Here is a 26,619-nt window from a genome sequence, read left to right as displayed (position 1 = left end):
TCAGAGACAATTCCTTGTTACAATAGCAAATACGGGCATGAAAGATGCAGGTGAAGCGTTGGGTGGGCTTGGAGTAGCTCGTGTCCTTTCCTTGAAGAGAGATGCATGAGGCATGTACGCTTAGGCTGTCAATATTCACATTACAGTCCTGATTCTTCTCATATTTTCCTCCAAGTCCAAACCCTATAGTTTAAGGAACAAATGGATGTAGTTAGGAAGTAGATGACTTTTGCCCTGAAGATATTTAGTGAGCATGTCTCAACAGGGTTTTTTATTTGGTCATTGTCTGTGTTCTGAAGTTTCACCCATGGTCTCACCTTATTTATCCTCTAATCTCACGATATACATGCAATATGCAGAATAACAGTACTGTCGGGTCAAATAAAAAAAAAAAGAGCTCTGGCTCTTTGTCTTGTGATTGTAAGTGCCTTTTCCCCTTTGAAGCATTATTTGAATGAATTTGAGAAAAACTGGCTGCGAAAGAATAATAGCTATATATGTTTCCTGCGTGTGCCAGGGACTTGGCATTCCTGCTGGGGCTTTTTCCTGCCTGCAGCCAGCAGTGCACTGCACAGTAATCCTGCAACTTCTGCTTTTCAGCGATTCTACTCCAGCGAGCGTGCTTCTCTAATTTTTATTTTGTTGGGAGAGGGGAGACTAATGAGGGGATGTGGGTAATTATCAAATTTCCCTCTTCATACAGAGGGGCTACAGGCTGCGTTATAATCAGAGGTGATGCACTGCTGTGTTTAGCACAGCGGTGCTTTAAAAAAAAAAATGGACATGCATTATATTTAGAAAAAAAACCTAGTATGTCATGCAACAAAGCACACTTAACAAAAATAGACTTCATCTGCACTTGTGGTTTGTCTGTGGCTACCGTTCCTCCAGTTCCATCTTTCTGTTGAATGTTTCTGTTTTGGATTCTCAAAATAGCTGAGGAAAGAAACTGAAACTTATCGATTTCTTGGAAGGATAATTGAAAATTACTGTAACAATACTGAAAGGAGTTGTATTGATAGCCTTGGCAGCTGGCACCCTTTGTTTTTAGAAAGCACAGGTAAAGCATAAATTCATGTCCTCTGGGCATTTCTGGTGACCTCTCTGTGTTGCAAGGATGGGCTGGGATTTTCACAAGCACCTGAGTAATTTAACCTCGCTGAAAATGAGCTCAGGTGGGGAGATACTGCACGGGCTGGCTGCTTGCGGCTCTGCTGAGCCGGTCCTGGGGAGGCAGCCAGTTTCCCTGAGACACGTGCCCGGAGTGGTGTGCCGGGTCCCTGCCTCCTCCGGGCCCCACCCTGACCTTGGCAGGATCAGAAAAGTAAATTGAGATAAAAGCTACTGAAGCGGATCACGAGGGAGGCACCCTTTCAAAAAAGCATAAAATCAGGGTGGTGATGTTTAAAAACTGTGGGTGCTCTGATGTAAGGACAGAGGTTTATAGTAGTCAAGTGCAGCCATATGCAGGCTGTCATGATAAGGGACACCTGGCATAATTTTTTTTTTTTATCCTCTTGCACCCACAAATCTGCTTTCAAGCAGCAAAGTCAAGTCATGGAGCATTCTTGCTGGGCAGAGGAGTCTTGGTGCCCTTTGGCACGGGGAAAGCCATGGGTGGGCAAAGCATGATGCTCGGGGGTGGTGGTTGGTGGTGGTGACGCCAGATGTCCCTGGACCTGCACTGCTGCTTGGGTCTGTTGGGTGAAGCCCTGCAAGCCGATGCTGCGTCAATCCTTTTTGAGCCATCCAGTGAGGTACATGCATGCTTGCATGGGCAGGCGTCTTCTTGAGTGAAAACACTGCTTCCCCATTGATACTGTGGCAGTGCAGGAGAGCCATGCTAGTCTGTCCTGATGATGGAGTTGGTGGGTGCTGAATGGGTCCTGAATCACCTGAAGGAAAGTTTCCCACCTGATGGGACTGGGAGGAAAAATAAGCTTTGAACCAAGGGCACTGAAACATCAGTTGCCTGAGCTTCCCGGGCGATTCACACCTCCGACTTCATTCCTCTCTAGCAAGCAAACCCCAATGGACTTGTGCCATGAAAGACAGCACCTTTATTTTTGAAAGGAGACATCTGATGGCTTCATATGTTGGGACATGGGAGCTGGTCACTCTTCTCCTCTGTGAAATAACATGAATTGCCCAAGCATCCTCATGCAGTCTCCATCTATGTCCCTGTGCTTGGCACTGTGATGGACTCTGCTCGTCTTCCCCATTCCCTCTCCCTTTCCCACTGCCATCCACAGAAGTCCTGGGGAGCTTTCCAGAGCTCTCTATGCAAAGAGAAAAAAAAGTCAAAATAGGAAGTTCAAAGGTAACACAACCTTGATGGACAGGATGTTTACTTGCTATTTAAAAAGTAATACCTATATGTGTGGTATTTAACGATATTTTAAACAGGAAATGTTAATATGATTGCTTGTGGTTTACTTTAACAATATTTAAACCAGAAAATGTTAATATGGTTGCTTGTGGTTCATCTGAGGCTGGTTTCTTCAAGAATGACTGTGTACTATGGTATTCCTATAACGCAGGCAGTTGACTAAATATTTATATTAAACTACTTGCTAGCTAATCATGCTTCAAACATATCTCTAATAGATACATATATCATAATACGTATGCTCTTATTATGTGTTTGATTCAACTGTCACCTGCTGCATTAGCTTTTCATTCCTCCTCATGGCTATCATTGAGATGCTATTTGCGGAAGACCCTATTCTTAATTTTAGGGGGCCAAATCCAGGAGTTTGTGTGAGGAAGAAAACCCTGTATATTTTTTATTTCTCTGTCATTCAGAACCAAACTAACTTAAAGTGATGGTTTAGCCAAGGAAGCTGCTGCACTGTGCTGGGAGAGGGATTCAGTGTGTGTAGACGTGCAGAGGTTAGTGATTAACGTGTGCACATCTCTTCAGAGGGCTTTTGACTAGCTAGAGCGTGTACAGTGGATTAATTCATGTGCAGGGGATATGTGTGTCTGTGTGTACCTGCACGTTTGCTCAATAACCTTCCCTCCTACAAGTCGTAATTACTAAGTCATCCCTCATTGCAGGCATTTGTTTTATTTTTGCTTTAATTACTCACATGTCACAGTCATTCATCAGTGTTTTGCGGTGGAATAATTTTTACAAGGAGCAGGGAAAAAGGTATCTTGTGCCACATTTTCCAAACTGTAATTGTATGGCATCATTGTAATTGCAAAGAAGTCCCTGGTGAGAGCGCATTGGCTTTTCAGCCTGGAAAGCAGTACTGATTGACAGATGTGATTTTTCAGTTTGAACGGCTGAGTTTTTAAGCTGCTTGCAAATGATGCTCCGTAAGTTGTGGATACAATATAAATGACGGGTTGTGTGCCTTTATGTGGTGTATATAGAGGCCAATGTCAGTATTATGCATGGTCAGATTTTCCCCTTACCACATATATATAGGCCTGGTGAGCAATGCAGCCACGGTTGTGTGGTTGTGCCGCAAAAAGGGAGAAGGAAGCAGGACTCCATCCATGCTGCATGGTAATAGGCTTTTGGGTGGCTGTCTGGATTCGTTTCCCATTTCATCGGGATCTTGTTTTCCATAGACTTCCCTGCACCTGGCTGGTCATTTATTCCTGTGCAAAAGAGGTGTGAAGCACTGGCATTGTCCTTCCTCCATGTTTTGTTCTCCCAGAGAACAATTTCTGGGTCTTGCTCACATATGTTGGCAGGAGGTATGGGATATTTGGGTGCGGTGTGGAAGACCTCAGCCCTAGTGAGAGCTGCTGAGCTGCTGCTGTAGGGCTTTGGGGAACAGCAGAGGGCGGAGGCTATTTCCCTAGTGTAAAATAGCTACTGTATTCAACTTAATTTATTCTTACTTTGCACAATAGAGCTCTATTTTTAGCTTTCTTTTAATTCCTTGTAGCATAGTGAGTGGTATAGCTATATGCAAGTGCTGAAATCAGCCCCATGCTTTGTTTCTCGCTCTGTATATTCATTGCCTATACTGCAATAACCATTCCAAATACCACATTTCACCCTTGTGGTTAATATCACTAAACAAAATTGTACTCAGCACACGCTGCTATGCACATCTTCAAGTTTAATACTTTCCAACTTCTTACACCTAATTAAAACTGCAAATATCCCAGAAGAAATAAGAAACAACAATAGTGAAAAAGATAAAGACCTGACAAAATTTATCTCATGTTAGTGAGATTTCTCTTTGCAAATTGGCATTGCTTTTATTCTTACCATATCTAGGTTATTGTCTAGATCTTGGGGTAACTTCTCATTTGATGGAGTGACTGGTGATGGGATCAGCCTCACTAAAGGGTTAACATCTTCCATATTGTGCAGACAGTCGCTCATTGAGAACCAATATGGGACTGGGGAGAAAAGGCTCTTTCTAAACTCACTCTGCTTTCAGCACAATTGGTATATAGCCCTGAGAGTGAATGAGTGTGTGTGTGTGTTTGAGAAATTAATCCTGCTCAGGGTTTGATTAACTGGTGCAGAAGACCCCGGGCAGGGTGCCAAAGCAGTGTTGGCATTTGCTAAAAGTGGGGCTCCCAGAGATTATTTTGGTTCATACCTCTGACCTGTGGGCCACCTGCCAATGTCCCAAGGTGGCCGATAGTAAAGCATATTGACTGCTGGCAACACTTCTGAAAATGAAGTGTGTGGTACCTCTGTATATAGAGATTTTATGGGTAACCATGTTTATACTTGACAACAGTTCTATTTATTGTGAAAGGCATTCATTAGTTGTGGCAGTATTTGACTGTAGGGGTCTTGCTGCAAGTGGTGAGAGCAAAGAGCATCCCCGTTCTCATTTTGTTCTTTGCTTTCACAACATTTTCCCGTGTCAACTTGATGCTCTGTTCTGGTGGGATCTAGGGACTGAATGTTGTTTGTCAGATTTCGTTTTCTTACTTGTCTTCTCTTTGACTGATCCTCTCCATTCTCGATGTGGAAGTGTTCTTACCTCTGATCCTTCTTCACCTCTTCCTTACTTAACTCTTGTTTTCTTAAGAATTATGGGTGATATGTTCAGCTATCATTCAATTAATTTAGAGGTAGCAGGTGTCTCTTCAGGAAGGTTTTCAGGATCCCCTGACCTGTCCTAGGGAATCATTTGCATGCTTAATCAAAACAAGCACTCCCGAAGCCAGAAGATTCGTATCATTAATAGTATAAAGTAAGTTTGCAAAACAAATGCAATTACCATTGCTGCCATGTAGCAGGAATCAAGAAGAAGCAGTCTCTAGGCATATGATCTCAAAATTGATAGGCCTGCTTTCTTTTTATTAAGGAATTTTACATTAATGATAGCCACGCGTGCAGAGGGTTGCATTGAGATCAATCTAAAAAAGATTAATCCTAAAGGAAAGGGAGTTTTCTGGAAAATGAAAGCAAAGCAAAGAATTGATCCCAATCAGTTGCCATCAGCAGGGATTACTGATGGCACAGCAGGGTACTGAGCTCGTCAGGAGAGGTCTTGTCTACCAGAGGCTAAATAAAACCATGGCTGCCAGCCGCAAGCCTTGTGGTACGAGTGCCCACGGTCAGAGCATATGCTGCAGCCCTGCATATCGTTGTGCTTTGCTCTAGGGTTGATCCCTATTAGCGTTGTTGTCCATTCATTTTTCTCCCCATCTGAATCACAGTGTTTTGCTTTGAAAACGTATTTATCTGAGTGAAGCTGGTCCAAAATGAGTCAGAGCTGCCTTCTCTGTAGCTCTTGCTGAGTTATTCTCACTGGTATTTCTGTTCCTTGACTCTGTCCTTGATCGTCTCTTGAAGGGACACTGTAATTCGTTGGCATTAAAAATAAAATTCAAGATGACTGCAGTTGATGGGGCTGGAGAGAGGAGTCCTTTGGTTTATCTGTGGTTTACTGTGTGTCTGACAGCACACCAAAGGGTGTGGGCTCCGAGAGAGCTGTGATAATTGGTCAGATGCATGAACATATTTTTCTTGTTAGAAACATTGATAACACTTTTATTTTAAAGAAAAAGGGAAAACAGTAAGAAGGGGATATAATAAAAGCCACATACATTAATGAACATGATATAGAATGTATACAGCATGCTTCTGCTTGCCTCGCCCCCCAACAGCCAGCATCAGCAGAAATCTGGAGTTCTCGCCCTCTCCCTTGAGTTAAAATCTCTTTTTCATGAGAAGCCTTTACAATAAACCAAGGCCCCTTGCTATGAAAATCATCTCCTTGTTGTGGTTCAGTTTGCATCCTTTTCTGCCTATACTACTAAATGCATCCTAATAGAGAGGGGAAGCATGGGGGGGTCAAGTAACACTAAGTACCCGTGGTCTGCATTTGTCCTGTCATGTTGTACCTAATACAGCAGTTCTGCACAGGGGCTGTGTGAGGCTGGTCCACGCGAGGTGACCTGCCCAGACCTGCTGGTTTAGCCCTCAGGGCTCAAGAAGTTGCTCGCAGCAGGCTTTGTCCATGAAGTCTGGAGAACATGAAAGGACCCAACACTTGACCCAGACAGGATGGATGTGCAGTGACCTCTCTATAGAAGGTCTGAATAGCAGAGGTTGTTCCCATCTTTGACTACCTTGGGAGAGAAATCCTTATGGATGGAAACACACAGAGCCCTGAAGAAAAAGTGAGCAGAACTGACTTGCAGATGGCTCAGTGTGCCTCTGACAACACCAGTTTTAGTCTCGTTGCAGGTAAAGCCTTTGGTTTGCTTGCTGTGATTTCATGCAACTTTCTCTGGCTGATGCAGCTGTATTTTCTCTGATCTGCCTTGCTGTGCAGCCGTGTGGCACTGCGTGGATACAGCATTGGAAGCTTTTGGCCAATAGACTTGTCAGCAAAAGCAGGACCTCCTGTGAGATACCAAGGCAGGACTGAAAACTTGTTTTTCAAGGAACTGAGGCTTGTGGCCTGGCATAAGCAGAGCTCAGGCATTGAGGCTGCAACCTCAAAAGCAGTGCCCATTGAACCAGGAGGCGGTTTGAAGGAAGCATGTGCCTGGGCTTGAGTTGCACCTTGGCAGGTCTGGAGGTTGGTTTATTTTGACTCTGACTCTTCCAAGAGCCTATACTTCTTCTGTTCCCTGTGGTGCTTCCTAGCAACCGAGCCCTTAGCTTGCTTTATGAAGTTCAAGTGATCCTCAGGCTGTTGCAAGTCACAGTAGCTGTGTTATCAGCCAGGGGAAGCTGCGTAGCCTTAAGGAGGGTGGATGAGTTTGAGCCTGGGAGAGCTTTCGCACCTGTGGAGAGGAGGTTTCCACCTGCAAAGCAAGGATGGGGAAGGTGCTGTGCAGAGCACTGGTGCGATGCTACCTGCTGCTTGCAAACCTAGAGGGGGAATTGAGCCATAAACCACCCCGTGGCACACAAAGAAGCCATTTTCATTTCAGTCCCTGCTGGAAGCACCACATGGAAAAGAAAACGTGATCAGTATAAAAAGAAATGTTTATGTTTCTAGGAGCAGAGACCTCCCAAATAATTAACATCACTTGACAAACTGCTGTTTAAAATGCAAGTGGTTCAAGTGCTGCAGCTCAACAGGCGTTTGTCACAGCTCTGGCGTAAATGCAATGTGTGCTGTGGGTTGGTTGCTGCTTTAAAGTGAAGAAGACTTCTGGTAAACATCTTTTGTTTCAGGAAAATGTCTCTGTGATTTTACTTTTTCTTGTTTGGAGAAGCTAAATGTTAGAAAACTGGCCAAAGGGCAACTTGGTGGCAAGGGTGTTGGGGATACGGTTTTGGAATTAAATATATCCTAGATTTTAGTTTTTGTTGCAGAGATGAGGCTTTTGGTCAGAAGACAGACAGAAATGTTTCATTGGTTTTAGCTTTTGGGAGGAGGAGAGAGAAGGGTAAAGGGCTTTTGGAGAGAGATTTTTGGAAGCTACAACTTCAGCTCTGATTTGTCTATCTATAATATTCACTGACTCAACTAAAAGTAGTTTAAAACCTTTACTTTTCTCTAGGGCTGTTGGAAGACTGATTGGAGACATAAAGATTGTTAAGAATTGCTATTTTTCAAAGGTTAAAACATAGCAGATTACAAAGAGATGGAGATTAAAAAAAAAGTTAAAAGAAAAAAGTCTCTCTGGAAGATAGAAATATATGGGTGCCTACAATGTGCTGAAGCATCCCAGATCAAAATGACTTCTGTCTTTGCACACCAAATAGAATCAGATTATCAAATATAAATTAGAGCCTTAAGAATCTAATTCCTTTTACAAAGGCATTGTTAATGGTGTGAATTTCCTGCAACTTGGAAAAAGAAAATTGCTCAATTTATCTCCTGGTTATCCAAAACTAGTTCAGTGCCACCTTCTAATTTTTCATCTCCAAAGGGAAAGAGACCATCACTCGTCCTGCCTTCTTGTGTTCTGATTCTGAGTGAAGCTATGTATTTAGAAGGAATGCAGGTTCGGGAGTCCTGATGGGTGCTGGTCCATCTCATATAGAGCTGGAGCTGCAGCATGGTAGGACCTACTGTCTTTCTACTCTTAATCCCTCTGTCCATCAGTGGCTTTGCAAAATTGGCTGAAGAGACCTTGATCAAGCTGCATGGCTGTGACAAGGTTCCTGGACGGCCTGTCTCCTTTCTGTCCAGCGCAAGGCTGTATTGCTTGAGCAAGGGTGGGTGATTCAGTATCTAGATATTGTGTCTCTGTATTTCATCGCTTGGATTTTTGATGGTTACTGACTGTAAAATGATCTTACTCTCCTTGGCCTATGCTATTCTGTGCATGGCTTCTAGCAGTCAGGCTTAGGTGTGGGAAAGTGGGCAAGGCTGTCTTTGGAATGCAGTAGAAGACCTTGCATCATGTTAGAAATTAATTCCTGAAATGGAGATGCAGCGATTACAGCCCCCTGTATCCTTCCCAGGCAGATGTGCAATGGCATTTATCATACAAAGGATAAGACATTCAGACTATCTGTTCACATGGTAGAAAGGATAAAATGCAGAGAAATATCCTTTGAGTGTTCTACAAATAGATTTGAAAGAGTGCTAAAGTCATTCAGCATCTTTGTGAGAGACGACTGCAGGTCTTACAATGCTCCTCACCAGAGATCCAGTAACCTCAGCCATTTTGCTGGAAGACGTTTCTATCCCATCATCTGTAAAGTGACTACCTAAGCTCTCTTTACCCACTTGTGAGTTATCCCACAGTTTCAGAGACCTTTCTGCTCTGAACCCTCATACAGCAAAGCTGCTCACTGGGGACTCCACGCCATGCCTCATCCCAAGCTGACTGCAGCTTCATACTGACCAGTGCAATTGCTTGAAGGAGATTGAGAAGTTCTTCAGCATATGATAGCTGGAATCTTTTGAGATTCATTGTCTATGTATACATGACAATACACACTTTCCATCTTCTCTTAATCCTGTGCTTTGGGAAATCTGTGCCTGAACCCTCGTGGACAGACTTGGTCCACGTGGTCTTTAGTGTGTGGCAGAAGCAGTAGCTTTATGACACACACATGCCTGGTACTGCTGGCTCAGATGTATGCAGGAGGAGGTGCGTAGTATTGTGTGGGCAGCTGTAATAAAGTATAAATATGGGCAAGTTACCTTAAATAACTTCAGTACTCCAGAGAAGTGATTTTTGCAGTGCACCCTCTGGGAAAAAATAAAGATTGATAGCAGTTTTGGATTTGTGCAATTTCAGTTTGATGACAAATATTTTGGGTTTTTCCTTTATGTACTACATTTACAGTAGTAGGTTCAGATTATGCATTGAGATCTACTTTTGGGTGCAGAAAACTAATCAGAGAAATGCTTCATGGCCCAGAGGTCTGGATTTGCAGACTCCAGTTCAATAGCTGCATCTCTCTGTGTGCTGGCAGGTAGGAGCATCTGTCAGGGATGCAGTCTGGTCCTTATTAAATTATAATTTAGAGCTGTGGCTTTGAGAAGCAGGTGCAATTATATACTAAAAAAAAAAAAAATCCAGTGGTCTTTGTTATCAGAAGAAGTGCACCTTAGCTGGACAAAGACTAAAGGATTTTCCACAGTTTTTCAAGATACAAAGAGCAAGGAAAATGGATGAATGAATGGGATGAATTGGCCTCTACACTTAATTGCTCTTTGCTCTTCTGAAATAGTGTAGGTGTCTTTCTACCAACAGAATAAAGCCCCCTGAGCCCTTTTTGGCTTGTTTCCTCTTTGCACATGACCTTCAAAGCAGTCGTGCCATGAATGTGGCTACATCAGGAACAATGCTCTGAATAGTGTGACATCAAATTTCTTCCTCTTTCCACTCTTATCAATACCCCAATATGCAAAACTGCCCTTCTGCATTAATTTTAAAACAGCGTGTTGTTCCTATTCCAAGCTGGCTTGCTTTTCTAGCACATCTCTCTTCCTTCAGCTATTTAGAAATACAGTCTTCTTTTCATCTTCATGATGTTCCTTCCGAGTCACCTGCTATACATTACCCAACTTCAGTAAATGGCAACTGGTCATCTGAGTCAGGATAGGTCATGTGAGTAAGTCTGGAGCAGCGTAAAATTTCTGAAGACTGAATCATTGGGAAGTTTTCTTCTGCATAGCTTGCATACATTGATGTTAACACAGTTTCCAAGCTAGGGGTGGTGAAGCTTCCTTGACTCCCTCTCACAAGAAATACTGTGTCCAAAGAAGGGCAACAAAGCTGGTGAAGGGTATGGAGAGCAAGTCTTATGAGGAGTGGCTGAGGGAACTGGGATTGTTTAGTCTGGAGAAGAGGAGGCTGAGGGGTGACCTTATTGCTCTCTACAGCTCCCTGAAAGGAGGTTGTAGTGAGGTGGGTGTTGTTCTCTTCTCCCAAGTAGTTAGCGATAGGACAAGAGGTAATGGCCTCAAGTTGCATCAAGGGAGGTTTAGATTGGATATTAGGAAAAATTTCTTCACTGAAAGAGTGGTCAGGCATTGGAACAGGCTGCCCAGAGAGGTGGTGGAGTCATCATCCCTGGAGGTGTTCAAAAAACATGTAGACGTGGCACTTTGGGACATGGTTTAGTGGGCATGGTGGAGTTGGGTTGACAGTGGGACTAATGATCTTAGAGATCCTTTTCAACCTTAATGATTCTATTCTAGTTTTACTTTCATTAAAAAATAATCCAGCCACCAAGCCAGGAAACATGAAATTAATTATTACTCTACCCTTAATTGGTTTAGTGGTGGACTTGGTAGTGTTAGGTCAATGGTTGGACTGGATGATCTTAAGGTCTTTTCCAATCTAAATGATTCTATGATTGGGGTAGCCTCCTCTACAAAATGACTTGAGAGGTTGATGCTGTTACCCAAGTCATAAGAAAATAACCATGAAAGTTTATGGGAGTTCTGTGAGGGCTTATAATGAAAGAGCTTTGAGCTTATAGCTTGAAGTATGCTTTTGCCTATGCAAATCAGAGAGGACTGGACTCTTTCATGTGCTGTTATGGTGACAGGAGAGATGTGGAGTCACCTCCTGCTATCCTCTGGTCCAAGAAATTGCATCGGCCATGGGTATTGAACAGCATATGTCCCGACAGATTCACTCAAATCGACTGAAATTCAGATAAGACATACTATTACTTACAAAGTTATCTTCCTCTTACTCCCATTTATTTACTGTTTCTTTTCTTATATGCAGACTGTAAATAGTTTGGGGCAAGACCCATCTCTTCTTTCTATCTTTGTGAGATTTGGCATGAAGGGGTAGCTAGCCGGTAGGATCATTTTTAAAAAAATAAAACATCTCTATGTGCTCTTGTCCTTGGGCAGTAAGGATTCAACACCCTTGATCATTTACTGGCTGACCTGTTCAGCAGCTGCTAAGGAAAACAAGTTCCTGTATGGACCACTCCAGCAGCTATTTATAGCAAAACGTTAAGTAATAACTTCATGGGTCTGGCATAGGAATTGCCAGGAAGGATGATGGAATAGTATTCATGCTTTTTCTTTGGAATAAGTGCCAGGGGTGCTGTTTATCTTTGTTAAAATAAACTGTAACTTTATGCCCTGACTGGCTGTTAAGTTTCATGTTTTAATTCAATGGTCCAGGTTCAGATGCTGGTCTGCTAAAGAAACAGGGTTAATTACTGGTAGAGGGTGTTTAAACTGGTGCAAGCGATGTGCTGCAGAGCCAGATAAGAGGGGGAAAGTCAGTAATTTAGATTCCACTTGTGACTATGTTACAGAAAGTGCAGATTAATGAAGGAATGTGTGCATGGATGGCCAAATTCTTGTGTAAAGGGAGAAATGTTGCTCTTTCTCCTGGTTTTGCCTCAGCAGTACTTAAATTATTTGCTTGGAAAAAAAAAAAAATTAATCCTGTAGTGGTTAACACTTCTAGTGCTACTGGAGACCTCTTTGGTCTGGGCAGAAGTTCTTAGTTATAATTTCTATTTGTGCAGCAAGAAGTTGCTGGAGAGCAGGGCTGGTGTCCTGCGCTGGGTTGGCAGCTTTAGACCTGTGCTCTCATGCCAGCTCTGCCAGGTAGGCTGGAGGTTTAACAGCTTGATGGTGGGAGCCAAGCGTGGAGCTCCTGTGCTTTAATCCCAGCAATACACCTGAAAAAAAAAAATGCCATTTTGATGACAAACTCTGTAACCTCACTTAGTACCTGGTGCAAGTTACTTTGCAGGAATACATTACAGATTAACTAGTGGGTGCTACCAAAATAAATCCAGCTGATTATAACTTTGGGAGATTGGGGAGCCTTGATTAATCACTAGGACCTGTTATGTTTTAGGAGAGGTGTGGTGGGTTTTTTATCTCTTTAAATGAGAATATACGAAGCATGTCTGTCTTGAGCAGAACAAGCCAGGAGAGTGTGAGATTTTAAAAAAAAAAAAAAAAAAAAGAAGAGTAAACCTAAGTGAGAGAGAAATGTGCTGGATAAGGTGAGGCCAGTGAAGGAAGTGGAAGACTTGAAAGAGGGAAGTGGGTGAGAAACTTTAATACTTGTGACAAGGGAGGTGGAGGAGAAGGAAGATGTTTTGGAGAGGAAGGGATGGTAAAGCAAGCAGAGGGGAAGGTTGTGTGTTCTGTGAGTATTCCTCGAGAAATGGGGAGACAGAGAAGTGGGAGAGAGGAAAGGAGGATTTGAATAGAGAAATGGTGGAAGAGGAATTCAAGGAGCACACGGCTCCTATAATCCTGAAACATTTAAGAGGATGTTACGTGTGGCCAAATAGTAAAGGCAATAGTAAATTTTCACGTGCCTGATAAGCTACTATCTCTAATAACCCCATGCTTTAAGGATTTATTTGCTGCCAAACATAGTCAGGAAAAAAGCCAGCGGAATCGATACCTTTTGAGTCTAGTCAGTGTGTAGCAAGACTAGAATTTCAGGTGCATTTTTCTTTTGTGACCAAAGAAATTTCATATTCCATTTCAGAACAGCATAAACCCTGCAACCAGGAGACCCTCAGCAGATGTATGTTTAAAGGGCTTCTCTTTAGGATTGCTTTTGGACTTTATATTGAATAAAAATCTTTGGTATTTGGGTAACTGGTGTGGATGGAAATAGTTTTTTAGGCTGTACTGACTAACAACAAAGTGAGCAGTGCAATTTTCTCGTGCTGAAAAGGGGAATTTTCAGTTGATCAGAAAGAAATGAAGATGACATACTGGGTGACAGTATATCTACAGCCACCAGTCTGCAGAAAGGAAAAAGCAATGGCCTGAGTATTAAGACATCAACACCAGAAGATTTTTGCATAAGATTCAGAGGCCTGCTCACATTGCTGAGCAATACTGTCCTTAGACAGGACTAAGTGCTTGCTCAGCTGGCTCATGGGGTAACGTGGGCTGACCCTGAGCCCTGGCTGATGAAAGCAATGCAGCTGCACAACGGGAGCTGCTGTGGTCAGGAAATTCTTGGTGTCTCCATTGAGGGGTGGAAGATCTTCATCACAGGAAGTCTCTGTAGCTGGACGTTGTCCTTCATACATGCTATCACCTCAGGGTGTCCTCTGGCTGCTCCATGGGAAGCAGAGTCCTGGCTTTTAGGTTTGGAGACAAAACTATTTCACATGCGCTTGCAGGCAGACGTTAGTGGAGGAGGCACGCTTAAACCGCTGAAAGGAGGGAATGGGAGCCTTTGGGCAAAGCAATGCTTGGGCTCCAGAAAAATAATCACAACATCTCCGAATTGCTTGTTAAGCTTTAAATACAGATGGAGTAAGGAGCTGCTTCTGGCAGGCATGCTCTCAAGAGACCCTGCGAAGAACAATGGCAGGGAACTTCAGGAGGAAGAGTGTGAAGCAAATATGACTCGAGTGTGAAACAAATATGACTCGAGCGCTGTGTTTTTAAACAAGACTACACATGAAATGACCCAATTTTACAGTACCTCAAAGTGTCTCTAAATGGATGCTTTATATTAGAAAAAAAGGTGGTCCAAGTTTAAATGTCACGTACGATAGAAGAACAACTGCTTCCTGAGATTCTTTAGAAATGGCATTATGGCTTAAAACTTCATGGTATGTGGTACTGAATGATAAATATAATCTACACTGTCCAGCTGGGTAAGAGGGGAAGTAGAAGAACAGGCTCTGGGATATATATCCTGACCCATCCAGATGCTAAATTAAAGTGAGGGCATACACATGTGATGTTTGCTATAAATTCAAGCAGCAAAATGCAGAAGCAGCAACAAAGCCACTGGAGATTTCACAACTGCAGTCCAAAGTTGTCAACAATGTTTCTGATTTGAAAGGAATATTATGCCTTACTAACATGCTCTGCTGTAAGGCAGGAGCACATCAGGGCTGTGCTGGGCATACCTGTACTGTACACAGAAATAGGTATTTGGGAAGGCACAAGGGATGTGTGGATGCTGAATCCCCAGCATGGCTGAGCCCATGAGCTCTTGAGGAAAGAGCTCTTTGCTGTTTGCTGTGATCTAAGCTCACTTAGCATGTTGGTCTCTAAACCTTTTGTGGCTTTGAGGAACTTACGGTATTTGAGAGTTAAATTGCTATACTCTCAGGGATATTTCAGTTAGTGCAGCTCTAGAGTTTGCTGTGAAATGAATGATGCCCTCTCTGTCTTGGAGTATTTTCCAGACTCTTTCTAGAGGCATCCCTCCACCAGTCTTTGTTCTTCTCTGCCCCAGAGCTATGAATACGAGCCCAGCACCCATACCACCTTCCTGCAAATGTGTCTCTGCAGAGATATTCCTGTTTTCTGTCCTATGTTGGGAAGCCAGTGCTATTCCAGGGTCTTATTGTTCACTTGCAGGGACACTCAACAGAGCCAAAATTTTTGGAGAGAACAAGGTAGGATGTTGTCTCCAGTCTGGGACTTTTGTCTTTCTCAGTGAGAAATGGTGTCTGATTAGGGAGCTGTGCTAAACAAGACACTTAAGATTTAGGAGGTCAGAAACAACAGGAGCTTTTTTGTCCACTGTGTTCTGCATCCTTAATGTATAGTCTCATGCACTGGGATGAAAGGTAGAGCAGTGGGAGAGCACCATCCAGCTGATGATCCAGACAAGATGCTCTTCATTACCCTCTTAAGACCCTATCCCTTTCCACTGGTGATAGAGGGAGTACAAAGAACAGCATCCTAATTTAGCTCATTATGTTGTAAATATGCAGTGTGAGTAACCTGCTGTGGGCTCAATTCAACATCTTGAGTCCAGAGGCACATCTTCTATTTTACACAGGTATGATTAAAAGCTAACTCAAGGGCTTGAGTTCAGGACAATAGCTTCTTGAACTTGCAGTTTGTTTGGGTGGCTTTGTAGGTAGGTTACACCATTTTCTACCATCTCTTGGATTTTGGTTCTACAGGTCCATTTGCTTGTCTCTACTACTCTTACGTTTGCTTTTTTCCTGGTCTCCATTGCTCCTACCTTCCTCCTTGTCCTGACAAACATCTGAAGTTTAACCTTGACAGGTTACTTCTGTTTCTGGTGAGCTCTCAATATTCAGACTTCCAAGCTATTACACTGTACATGGAAAATGTGCCCAGGATAGACTTTCCATTAAACTGTATTTAAATTGGAAGAGAATGCTGGCACATCTACAAGTATTCCAGAATTAGATCCCAAAATACTGAGGCTAGTTAATCTTTTGGAAGAACAAAAACTCTTACTGATTTATATTTAGCAGAGGGAATGCGTTTTAAAAACACAGCCTACATGAGGCCCCTTGAAGAAAACATCTTTTACATTGATTTGTAGTGCATGGAAATACTACGTGGCCATAAAATATTTGCAGTCGGGCTCTGCTTTTATGTAGCTACTTTTTGCAGCGTGAACTGTCATGAACCCTCTGAGAGTGGCTGCTCTGCTGACTGTAGGCTGTGCAGTGAAACACGGCTGTCGCTGGGGCAGCAGTTTAGCTGTTCATCACAGCTGTGACAGGTATTGCAGGAGGGAAAGGAAAAATCAGTGTGCAGTTAGCACTATGGTGGAAACATTAGACTTCTGAGGATGAGGCTTTTCTTCAAAACCGATGCAAGGTTTGTACTTGTGCTGTACCTTGGGACCTGTCTAGCCCAGGCACCTGCTTCTGGCAGGGGTAAGGGGATGTGCTATTTGGGGAGAGCACGTGCGGAGCCACCGTTCGGCTTCCTGGCAGACCCACAGCAGGACGTGGGTGAGAGCAGAAGGTGAACTTGCCCTCTCTGTGAGGTTGTACGAGGTTAGAGAGAGGGATGGAGGTGCTGTTTGGCCCTTGTCTCAGCTGCATGGCTTTTAGTTAAATGTCTACAATATCTATTTAGTTTACATGATTATAAATTAGGAGGAACTCTGTAATGTTAATACAGGTATAAAATGTTCTGTGCATAGTTCTGATCTATACTTAGTAAATGAGTAACTGGAATTACAGTAGGTGGGTGAGTTCACTGGATTGTCCCAGGTGGGACAATCCTGGAAAAGGAGCTAGGGCAGGTAACTGGTTCATTAATACAGTGGGTCAGAGAAGCAAAAATAACTTATTTTATAAAGTGCACATAATCTTGTGGCCAACAGTGTTCCTGCTTATCTTTGAGAAGATAAGGATTATCAAGAGGAGGTAGCATGGAAAGTTTTGGGTTTTTTTTTTTTTTCTTCCCTCTGTCCCACCATCTGCAGCACGGACAGATCAGCCATCACCATGGGCAAGTTGTTCCTCCTCCTCCTGAAGCATCAAATATTAGCAAAGGAGAAGATTCTCAAACTGTGCATCCGCAAGAGAAGGGTGAACAAAATTTTGGAAACATCCCTAAATCTTAAACTGAGCTGGACTTAATCTTTCTTTATTTTGTTAGAAGACATAAATACATTTTGACATCTCTCGTTAGACTGGTGACAGACCTGACCTGATCGCAGCAGAACAAAAATGCTCTAGATCAAGAAAGAGATCTTGGTTGCTTCCAGAGCACCACTTTTTACTTTGATCTCCTCATTTCCTACTCGGAACATTTAACTTATGATGAAGTAATAATAATAAAGAATTACCAAGACGCAAAGAGAATAAGGTCAGAAGTGCCTTGCTGCTCTCAAAAATAAATACAGCCCATGCAAGTTGTTTCTGCTGGGATCAGAGGAGCTGCTAGAAGATAGTCTGGGGAGAAGTGGCTTCTGCTGATGGAGGGATCTTGGTCTCCTTTCCATGGACCTGGCTGGACCCTTGGGGATGCGGCTCCGAAGGCAATTCATCCTGCCACTGCCCAGCATCTTTAAGGGGGACTACGCACCCCCTCTCTCCTTACACGGCAGATGGGAGCATATGGCTGCTTACTTATGCTCTTGCTGTTCTTATGTGCTTAGTGGACTTATGGACTGTGGGGGCTCGGGAGGATTTGCATGGGGAGAGGGCGAGGAGGCAGCCTGCAAAGGGTGGGCTGCACACGTGGGAAGCGGAGCGGGGTGGTGCTCGAGGTCTCACGGCTGTCCTCTGTGGCATGCTGCCTCAGTGACTGAACTGTTGGGAACGACTGTGAGAGATACTGAGAAAACAGTGCCTAATTAGGGACCGGGGGATGGTTAATGATGACACGGCATCATTACTGAAGATGTCAAGAAAAAAATTAATTTATAAGGGGAAGGGGCTTCTTCTAGACAGCCTTATGTGCATACAGAAATACGTATTCAAGCACCTCTCTTCTGATACCATCTTTTCTTCACAAAAAAAGGGCATAATCAGCCACCTTCGTGGTGCTTGGTATTTTTAAGTGCTTGCAGTGCTGTCAGCTGGATTGTTCCTCCTGGAGATGGTGTGCGTGAGGGTTTGCCTCCCCAGCTCAGTCCTGCCCTGCTGTCCTCTCTTCCTCTCTCTCCTGCATTTCGGGGGTCTTTCTCATCTTCCTTCCCACGTGTGGTAGAGGCTTCTCTAGGCTCTGCCCAGGAGCATCTTCTTATCTCTCTCTGGGTAATTTCAACCACAGACATTAGTTCAGCCATATCCTTCCTACAGTCAATTAACAGATTCACCTCTCCTCTGTAGTATTTAAGTCTCCTTTACCTAACCTAAATTTTTGCTCTGGGTTTTTTTGCCTTTTTAATACAATATTACAAACAACTCAGGCTTAATATAACTGAAGCAGCTGAGGAGTGGCAGGAGAATAACAGCTCTCTTTTACCTTCTTTTTTCAACCTTTATAAAAATTGCCACCCTCTTGACTCTTCCTAATACTCATAGCCCCAGCATCCTCTTCAAGCAAGCCTTCATAAAGCCTCACATCTGAGTTGTAACCAGGGACTTGTAAGTTGATGGGTTCACCTGCTGTTGCTAAAAAAGCCCCATAGCCAGGTAATTACCTGGCACTCCTGCAGAAGTTGTTGTCTCCGCATGAGGAGTGACTGTTCAACAGGATACATCTCTGTTCCTCGGCTACTGCACATGATGGAGGGCAAATGCACATCCCAGCTGAGCAGAGAGGCAGAGGAAATGGCAGTCTGTTTCAGCCCATACTCCTAAATCCACCCAAACACATCAGTGTCCTGAGTCTTGCAGATTCTGCCTGCGTCTGTCTCATCTTCAGGACACAGCCCTTCCCCTTCCCACAGGCCTCAGTCTTCTCTCTTCTGCCATTGACAAACTCTTGCCACACTTGTATTTATTCCAAATTTCTCCACTTGTACCTGTTTTCCTGCCCTCTGTTCTTACTGTCACTTTTTGTATCTCTTTCACTAGTTCTATTGTCCTTTATGAAACTAAAAATCATCTGCTTCACTTTGAAGGCTCCTCACAAACTAACCATTCCCTACCACCCATCAATCAGGTTTGAAAGCTGGATCCATTGTGGATCGTCCTGCAATCAGGTCCGGCTCCTATTGCACACTTTTTATACTGGGGGGCCTTCTCACATGTCTGTAAAACCACCGTTGTTGTATTTCAGATCTGTTACTTTAAACACAGCTTTGCTTTTTGGTCTTAAAAGAAAAAAAAAAAGCACAACTCCAAGCCCCACCCTGACTGGTATTATCTCCTTTCATGTGCATGTGGTCTGTCTGCACCTGCCTCTTGTCTCATAGTTTGCAATTTAAATGGAAAATCTTACACTATGTGTGAACCTATTCTCTTGATGCATCTCGTCACTGCTAAAATAGCACAGATGATAATAAGTTATGTTTTGGCTTTGACTTGTTCTGGAGTCTTGGATGGGAGTGCTAGATCTGACCTGCTGGCTCAGATCCACCTTGTAGATATGTCCCTAATTCACTAAGTTTAACCCAAGATGCTCCATAGTTTCAGGTGTTCTCGATCTAATGCTCCAGAATTAACCCTTTGCATTTCTATTCTTCAATGCCCCAACACCTGCAAAACTATAGTCTGTCTTTGTCGAAGAGCAAAACTTTGGTTCTTGATCATCTTGTAATACCAAGACGAGTAGTTCACCGTGGTGACAGCAATCTGATAGCAATCTCATTATCATCATAACAGGCACAGGGAGAGTTGGATATAGACTGGAGATATGTGACTACTTACTCCTTCAAGAACAGCAAACATGTTTTTAACGGCAGTGAAGAAACCCTTGTTTTTCATTTCCATTAATTTACAGTTCCCTCTCTTCGGTGCACATGCCCTGGGTCAGGCGGCATGTGAGAAAACAAGCTTTGCAACCCCTTTTCAGTTTCCGCTGGTGTTAAGCTAATATTTATTTATAGTAAACTGTATCTTGAATGTGCTTTTAAGAATCCATTTGCAAAGCCTACCACAATGAATTCATTGTGGTTTTCTCCTTTTGAACTTTATTAGCAAATGTGAAGGATCAGTGTAACTAGTTACACTGTATTTCACTGTCATAATTCCCTAAAGTATGGGAACACCTCAAAAAGTAGTAAGGCTTATGAGCATTTGTCCCATAGTTGTTGTTTTCTCCCTGTGCTGTTAGTAACCATCTGGTTTTGGAAAGGCTGTGCAGGTATTCTTTCAGGGCCAGGGCTTTCCTACCTCACCATGCATGTATCCCTGGGTCAGGGCTTCCCTTGGGTTCCCCACACCCACATATGGTTTCCTTTTCTTCCTTCTCAGAATCCTTCCTTTTAAATGCATATACAGGAAGGCCACCTGCCAGATAAAGCACTCTGTTAGCCTCTTTTGATAATGTGCCCTTTTCTCTTTTCTCCTTTTTCTCCTTTCATAGTGCAGTGGTTTGCCCTGTCCCCTCTTTTCACTGTCAGTAACCTGCAGGACAGGTACATCTGTCACCAACCCCAGACCTCTGCTCTCCTCCTCTCCAGGTTGACAGGGATTTGTTGTTCCCACTTGCTACTGCGTGTCAGCCCCTGGGCTCTGTTTTGAAGTCTTCTTTTCTCTTCTTTCAATTTTGAACGCCACTTCACATGCTCTAAGAAGTTTACCTTAAATACTTTGCAGTTAGTTTTCAGTCTGAAATGAGTTTTGACAGTATTCTGATAGATGCCTATCAGGATTTTTTCAATTGGAAAAAATGTATTTTAAAAAATGAAATCCAGACATTTCTTGCAGCATTTAAGAAATCCCAAGCCTTTAAGATTATGCCTAAAGTTTGCAGAGCACGAATGCTTCTGGTAAAAGCCCCTGACAGGCTTTGGGATGCACTTTGCTAAGCTGAGAACATCCAGTGCTGCCTTTTATATAGTGTGTGGATGCTGCTCAGACCTTGAGATCCAGGAGACCAGGGACATCTAACATACATGGAGGGAGAAGTGTGCTACCTTTGGGGCAATATTCTGCTTTCTCAAACACGGCTCCGAAAAGGACGCACTTAAGAGTGGTACACTGAAGGCAGAACAGTTCAGAGTCCTTCACATTGTGGTTCATGTAATGTCTTCTTCACCCTGGCTTAGTAAAGGTTTCAGAGGATCCATCCCATGTACTTGTGGCGCAGGGGGGCGAGGGGTACATTACCACTTTTGCTGCTCTCTTGGTGGGCCTCATGGTATTTATTAGAGGCAAGCTGTGTTCAGGGTTCAAACCCAGTACTGAATCAAACAGCATCTATTATTGGGCATGAATTGAAAACTGAAGCCTATCCATTCTTTAAAACTGTAAGAGTGGGCAGATGCTGTTCTTTGTGACACCCAACACAAAACCTGGAAAGCTGTACAGGGGTCCATGGTGCTTCTTTAGATTTGCAGCCCTTTGACACAGAGGCTGTTTTCAAACAGGCATGATTTTGCGCTTGTGACTTTTGTCACAAGATACCAGTTTGCATAGTCCTGGCATGTTGTTACAACTCCTTGTCAGGGGGAAGTTGTGTTATGTTGTGGAGTGGGAAACCTGCAGTGCCCTTGAACACGCTCAAAGATTTCAGCCTTCTTTCAAATACTTATTTGTTTGCAATTTTTATTTCAAGCAATTACTTCACTTCACCTTTGTAGGTGACTGATAAGTCAGCTTGTGGGAGAGGAGGAGTCTGGGACAGATTCTCTGTTAATGCAGTTTTGCATGGTTGCTGTGAAATCAGGAGGACTTTTGCTTGTTTCGTTAACTGAAACTCTGGGTTTATGAGTTTCACTCAATTCTTTTACATAAAGAAAAAAAAATGTGAAACCTATTGCAAAGGCCCCAGCTGTATTGTACCAATATTGCTGGTAGCAAAGGCTGAGGATGCCAAAATGTGTCGTAGTTTAAACAAGGGGATGGGAGATGGCTGGAGTCTAGGTCCAGCCCAGTGAGAACAAAAACTTTAAGCAGATGATTTATTTTATTTTCAGCTGGTCAAGCAAGGACAGCAATGTATCTCACCAGCTTGTGTTGCTAAAGCGTCCCTTTCCTTGTCTAAGACCAGTCTTAGGTGTTTGTGTTGCCATCTGAAATTGCATGGTGTCTCCTCCTTTTGGAGTGGAAGCAAAAGGCAAAGTGGAGCAAAGGGCTTTGTATTTGACCCATTGCTTTGTAACTTCTCCAAGTATTTGTAAGGTGCAAAACCGCATTATTAAATAGCTGCACTTTTTAAAAATTAAGGTCTTTTCTGGTCCTTACCCAAGCATGTTCATCATGCAGGATTCATTGCTGTGTAAGAGCATTTGGGAGAAAGAAGGGGGTCTCCTCCCCATTTGCATTTTCCACCTGTGGAAGCTGACCCTGGGGTGGTTTCTTCCATTCCCATAGAGCACGGTTGCCCTGCATTTCAGCTGTCTGCATGGGGGGCACTCATCCTGCAGATGTTGGTCTGGCATGGGTTTGACCCATTCTCACATAGTGGTGCCAGACTGTCACAGCAAATAATCATTCCTCTAACGTCCTTCCCCTGGGGTCAGGCAGGACTCTACGGCTCTGTAACGCTGCTCCAGCAGATGCTCTGGATGTATGCGGTGTTGTTATCAGAGCCTGTTTTGACAGCTGTGGGCAGTTTTGGTGACTCCATTACTGCATTTCAAAAGGGTGCAATGTCCTATGGCAAGGTGTGACAGCTATTATCATAGCCAAGTTATCCGGTAAAATTAGAGCACTGAGATATGCAAACAGGTTAAAATGTGTGTGCCTTTGTGCTGCACAAGTTTGTTTTGGTGAGTGACTGCTAGCAAAAAGTTTGAGCTACAAAATTCAGATCTGGATGCAAAGATGGCATGAATCGAGTGTATATTCACTCGTAGCTTCTTCTCTTTCACCTATATGCACCCCTAGAAACTATCAAAGAGGTGTTGGAAAAAAACAAGACTGGAAATAGCCAGAAAAAGAATTTTTCATATTTTTCTGCAGATCCCTTGACTTTAAATTATGTCAAACAATTGATTGTATCCCTCAATATGTGTCTTGTTTCAGAAATGACTGTGACTTACATATGTATTTTAGAGAAGCTGAAAAATTTAGGAATGGAAATTTTTACACTAGATGTTTATTTTTAGTTAGTCTACCTACAAAAAAGGGGTATAGCAGAAATAGAGAGGCAGCTAAGAGATAAGCAATGAGGAGATCCAGCAGCCTGAAAAATTTCTGCCAAAAGAGAGCCTGGGATGATTTGCTTTGACCATCTGTCAGCGGTCTTGTCCCTACAGACCAGCTTGACCCACCTGGGGAGGTGGGGTGGAGCAAGGTTAAGTCAGCCACTTTTGCTGGCTCTGGCTCATAACCATTTGTGATGGTGAACAGCATCATGTTGGCAGTGATATAGGAAATATTTCTTTGCAAAATACCATTAAGCCTCAGGAACTCATCAGCAAGGTATCACTAAAGCTGAGGGCTTAACAGAGTTGCAGAGGGATGGTGGTAGAGAACATATCTGGTTTAGAAAAAAGCTAGTGATACTGGAAGGGATTTAACCTCCTGTTCTTTGGGGCACAAGACAGCCTCTAATTAAACAGGTAACCTCAGAAGGTTCTCTCTGTGGGGCTGCTGCAGCTTGTCTTGTCTTCTGACCACCCAGTCTGGGCTGTGGGGAGAGGCAAGGTGCACTGCCCTGGGTCAGTAGCATGCCCAAAGGGAAGAGGTCAGGCTCATGTGAGCCCCTGCATCCTGACCTTCCCTGTGTCAAGCTCCCCCTTCCATGCAGTCTGTTCCTCCTGAAGGTTTCCCCTCTGACCTGCCTGCTCAGGTGAACCTCTACTTTTTCTTGGTACTCTGTGCCTTGTTTCTTCTCCTCCGTATGTGAGGAACAGGAGAAGGAAGATGACTTATATTCCACATAATTTTTAGCATCAAATAACTCCCAGTTGGTTCATCTCTCCCTTAAAGTATTAATGAAAGTGTTTAAAGGTAACAGCCCTATTTGTCTGGCCTTCCTGCTCTGTTCTGAAGGGATAGCACTGTTGCTGAAAATGGGAGAAAAAAACAGCAAGGAGATGAGAGGAGAAGGCTGGAGTGGCTGATGCCAAAGTTGAATTAAAATGTTCTCATCAGAAACCAGGATTTTAAGTTCTGTTGGTAGTTATTCCGGCTTGCCCTGATGATGTGCCATTACAACTTCATGTAGCTACAAGGTAAAACTGGGAGGAATAGGGTCCAGGCTTTTTATTACAAAGCCAAGAGTTACATTAGAAGTGTAAGCATTATTTTATAGTAGCTATATAAAGACATAACTGTCAGCAATTAATTTGCGTGAACAATATATATGATTAGTTTCTATAGTTTGCGTGTTTGAGGAATAGAGTTCTTAACCATACTGTTTAGTCATGCATCTTTACAGCGCAAACTGGCACATTGTTAAGGTCATATTTGCTTTTGTTGCATCCCTGAGTCTATCACAGAATAATCCTTTATTCTGTTGATGCTCTGTTTCCAAATCTATGAGTGTCTCCTCCCAAACATATGTGCATAATGTAGTGTGTGTGCACACAAGGAAAAGGAAACAGATGACTTGTGTTCAGTATAATGATTGTTTTGTGCTTGAACTACTGCAGGCTCCCTGTTGAAAAGAAAGTCACGTATCCATTCATTCATGAACAAAGCTGTTGTCGTGACTGTGTTGATCGTGCATTGACTCTTTGTGTAGGGCCTTGGTTAGAGAAAGATGTAATCTGCTCCCTGCTTCATAGCCTTTCTCCCTCGTCGCTTTCCTCCCTGTAATCATAGCATGCTGATCAATGGCTCCATGACAAGTGGGATCTCAGCTGAGGTTCCCATCAGTGGAGAAGAGAGGCGAATGGATGGTGGTTGGTGGAGGAATCTAGGTGGGTTATTGCTGAGTGGTGCTTGAGTATAAATCAGCAATGTATGTGTCTGAGCTGGCACTTAGCGAGGTTGGGTAGGACACATGGAGGCAAGGATGGATGGAGTTGCTGTTGCAGAGGAGTGAGAGAAATGGTCAAGTTTTATGGGAGTCCTCTGGAAGTGGAAGATTTTCCCTAAACGTGACAGCTTTGATACAGCAACTTCATACGTGCTTTGCTCCAGTTTTGGAACCAATTCTTGCCTTCTCTTCTGATGTGTGGCCTCAAAATGGCCTGTGATTTCAGTGCTGAGCTGTGTTCTCCGTGTCATGCTCTGTACTATCAGACTGTCCAGACAGGATCCTTCTGTATCCTTGTAGCCTTTAATTGTTCAAGATGCTATAGAGACCCGTAGTGATTTAGAGTGGGGATTTGACTAACCTTTATTTTGATCTACAGTTCCCCTCTGAAGTACCCCTGCTTCTTTTTTTTTTTTTTTTTTTTTTGCATTGGAATTTTTTTTTACTTATTACTGACAGCAGATTTTAAACCCTTTTTTCGCCATTCTGTTTTCAGATTCCATAGGCGGGTCATTTTCGGCTTCCTCCCACCGATGCCACCACAAGCAGAAGCACTGTCTCCCCATCCCACAGTGCGGAGCTCTGTCCATCAGCCCTCTGCTTTTCCATCCCCACACGAAGGGATCCCAGATCATCATGGACACGACACAGAAGGCAGTGAAGCGCCAGGCTAGCTTCTGCAATGCCATTACCTTCAGCAACAGACCCATCATTATTTATGAACAAGTAAGGCTTAAGGTGAGTAAATGATACCTTCCCTTATTGCCATGTGAGCTGCTGTGAATGAATGTTGGGGTGTACCAGGCTTTGGTGCTTGCACCAGATCTTTAGCTCTTCCTTGAAAAGCACAGTAGTCAGATCTTGCCCTTAAAGATCTGTGATCTTTGTTGGTACTTCTGCTTTTGTCATCATAGTTCTTGGAGCCATTAGTACAGACCACTGTAGAAACTGGGAAGAAAAGGGAAATCCATGCTCCAAAAGAGCTTATCTGGATGTTAGACAAGGAACAACAGACTAAGTTGAGACTGCTTGGAAAACAGCAACAAAAAAGGGCTGTACTGGTCAGTCTGAAAGGCAGCAGCCTCAGCATCTCTCTAGCAAACGTGTCCTCTAGGCTTTGCATGCACCCTGCAAAGGAGTGTTACTGAGCAGGCTGAGGGAGGGTGAGGAGTTAGTTAACGCGTTCAGTTCCAAAATGAGCCCTTTTCTTCCTGTAAACAAGGCAGCAATGAGGGCTGGTCTCACAGAGGTGGAAGTCAGCCACTCCACAGCCAACAGATAAGAGGTGAAAAGGACCTGGAAGTGAATGAAGGTGCTTGGTCGTGTGCTTGGCAGGGAAAATAAAAGGGTTTTGCTGAAAGGATGAAAGGAGCAGTCAGTGCGGTCACAGTTGCCGTCTGAGAAGAGGATCTTTCTGGCGGTCTGCTGACTGCTTTGTTGAATCAGCTGCCTGATAGCATTAAGGTCAGAGGAGAGAATATTGCAGGCATCACATTTTTCTCACTGGCAGAGGCAGATTTCACTTTCTTTGTGTCTGTGGTAGCCAGGAGGATGGAGTTGGTACCCCTTGTGCTGCAGC

At 43.4% G+C, this 26,619-nt stretch overlaps 1 protein-coding gene across 2 annotated transcripts in view; it reads left to right on the top strand.

Moving 5' to 3' along the window:
• NEURL1 (neuralized E3 ubiquitin protein ligase 1) overlaps positions 1–26,619 on the top strand; it is a 169,129-nt gene that overhangs the window by 73,942 nt on the left and 68,568 nt on the right. For both annotated transcript variants that reach the window (XM_075717826.1, XM_075717825.1), the window contains one exon: positions 25,537–25,778. In XM_075717826.1, the coding sequence (XP_075573941.1) occupies positions 25,537–25,778 (242 nt within the window). The remainder of the gene's footprint in view (positions 1–25,536; positions 25,779–26,619) is intronic.

The sequence above is a fragment of the Pelecanus crispus genome, chromosome 10, assembly GCF_030463565.1.
Source record: "Pelecanus crispus isolate bPelCri1 chromosome 10, bPelCri1.pri, whole genome shotgun sequence".
In the NCBI taxonomy this organism is placed as follows: Eukaryota; Metazoa; Chordata; class Aves; order Pelecaniformes; family Pelecanidae; genus Pelecanus; species Pelecanus crispus.
This window is presented reverse-complemented; position numbering and strand designations above follow the sequence as displayed.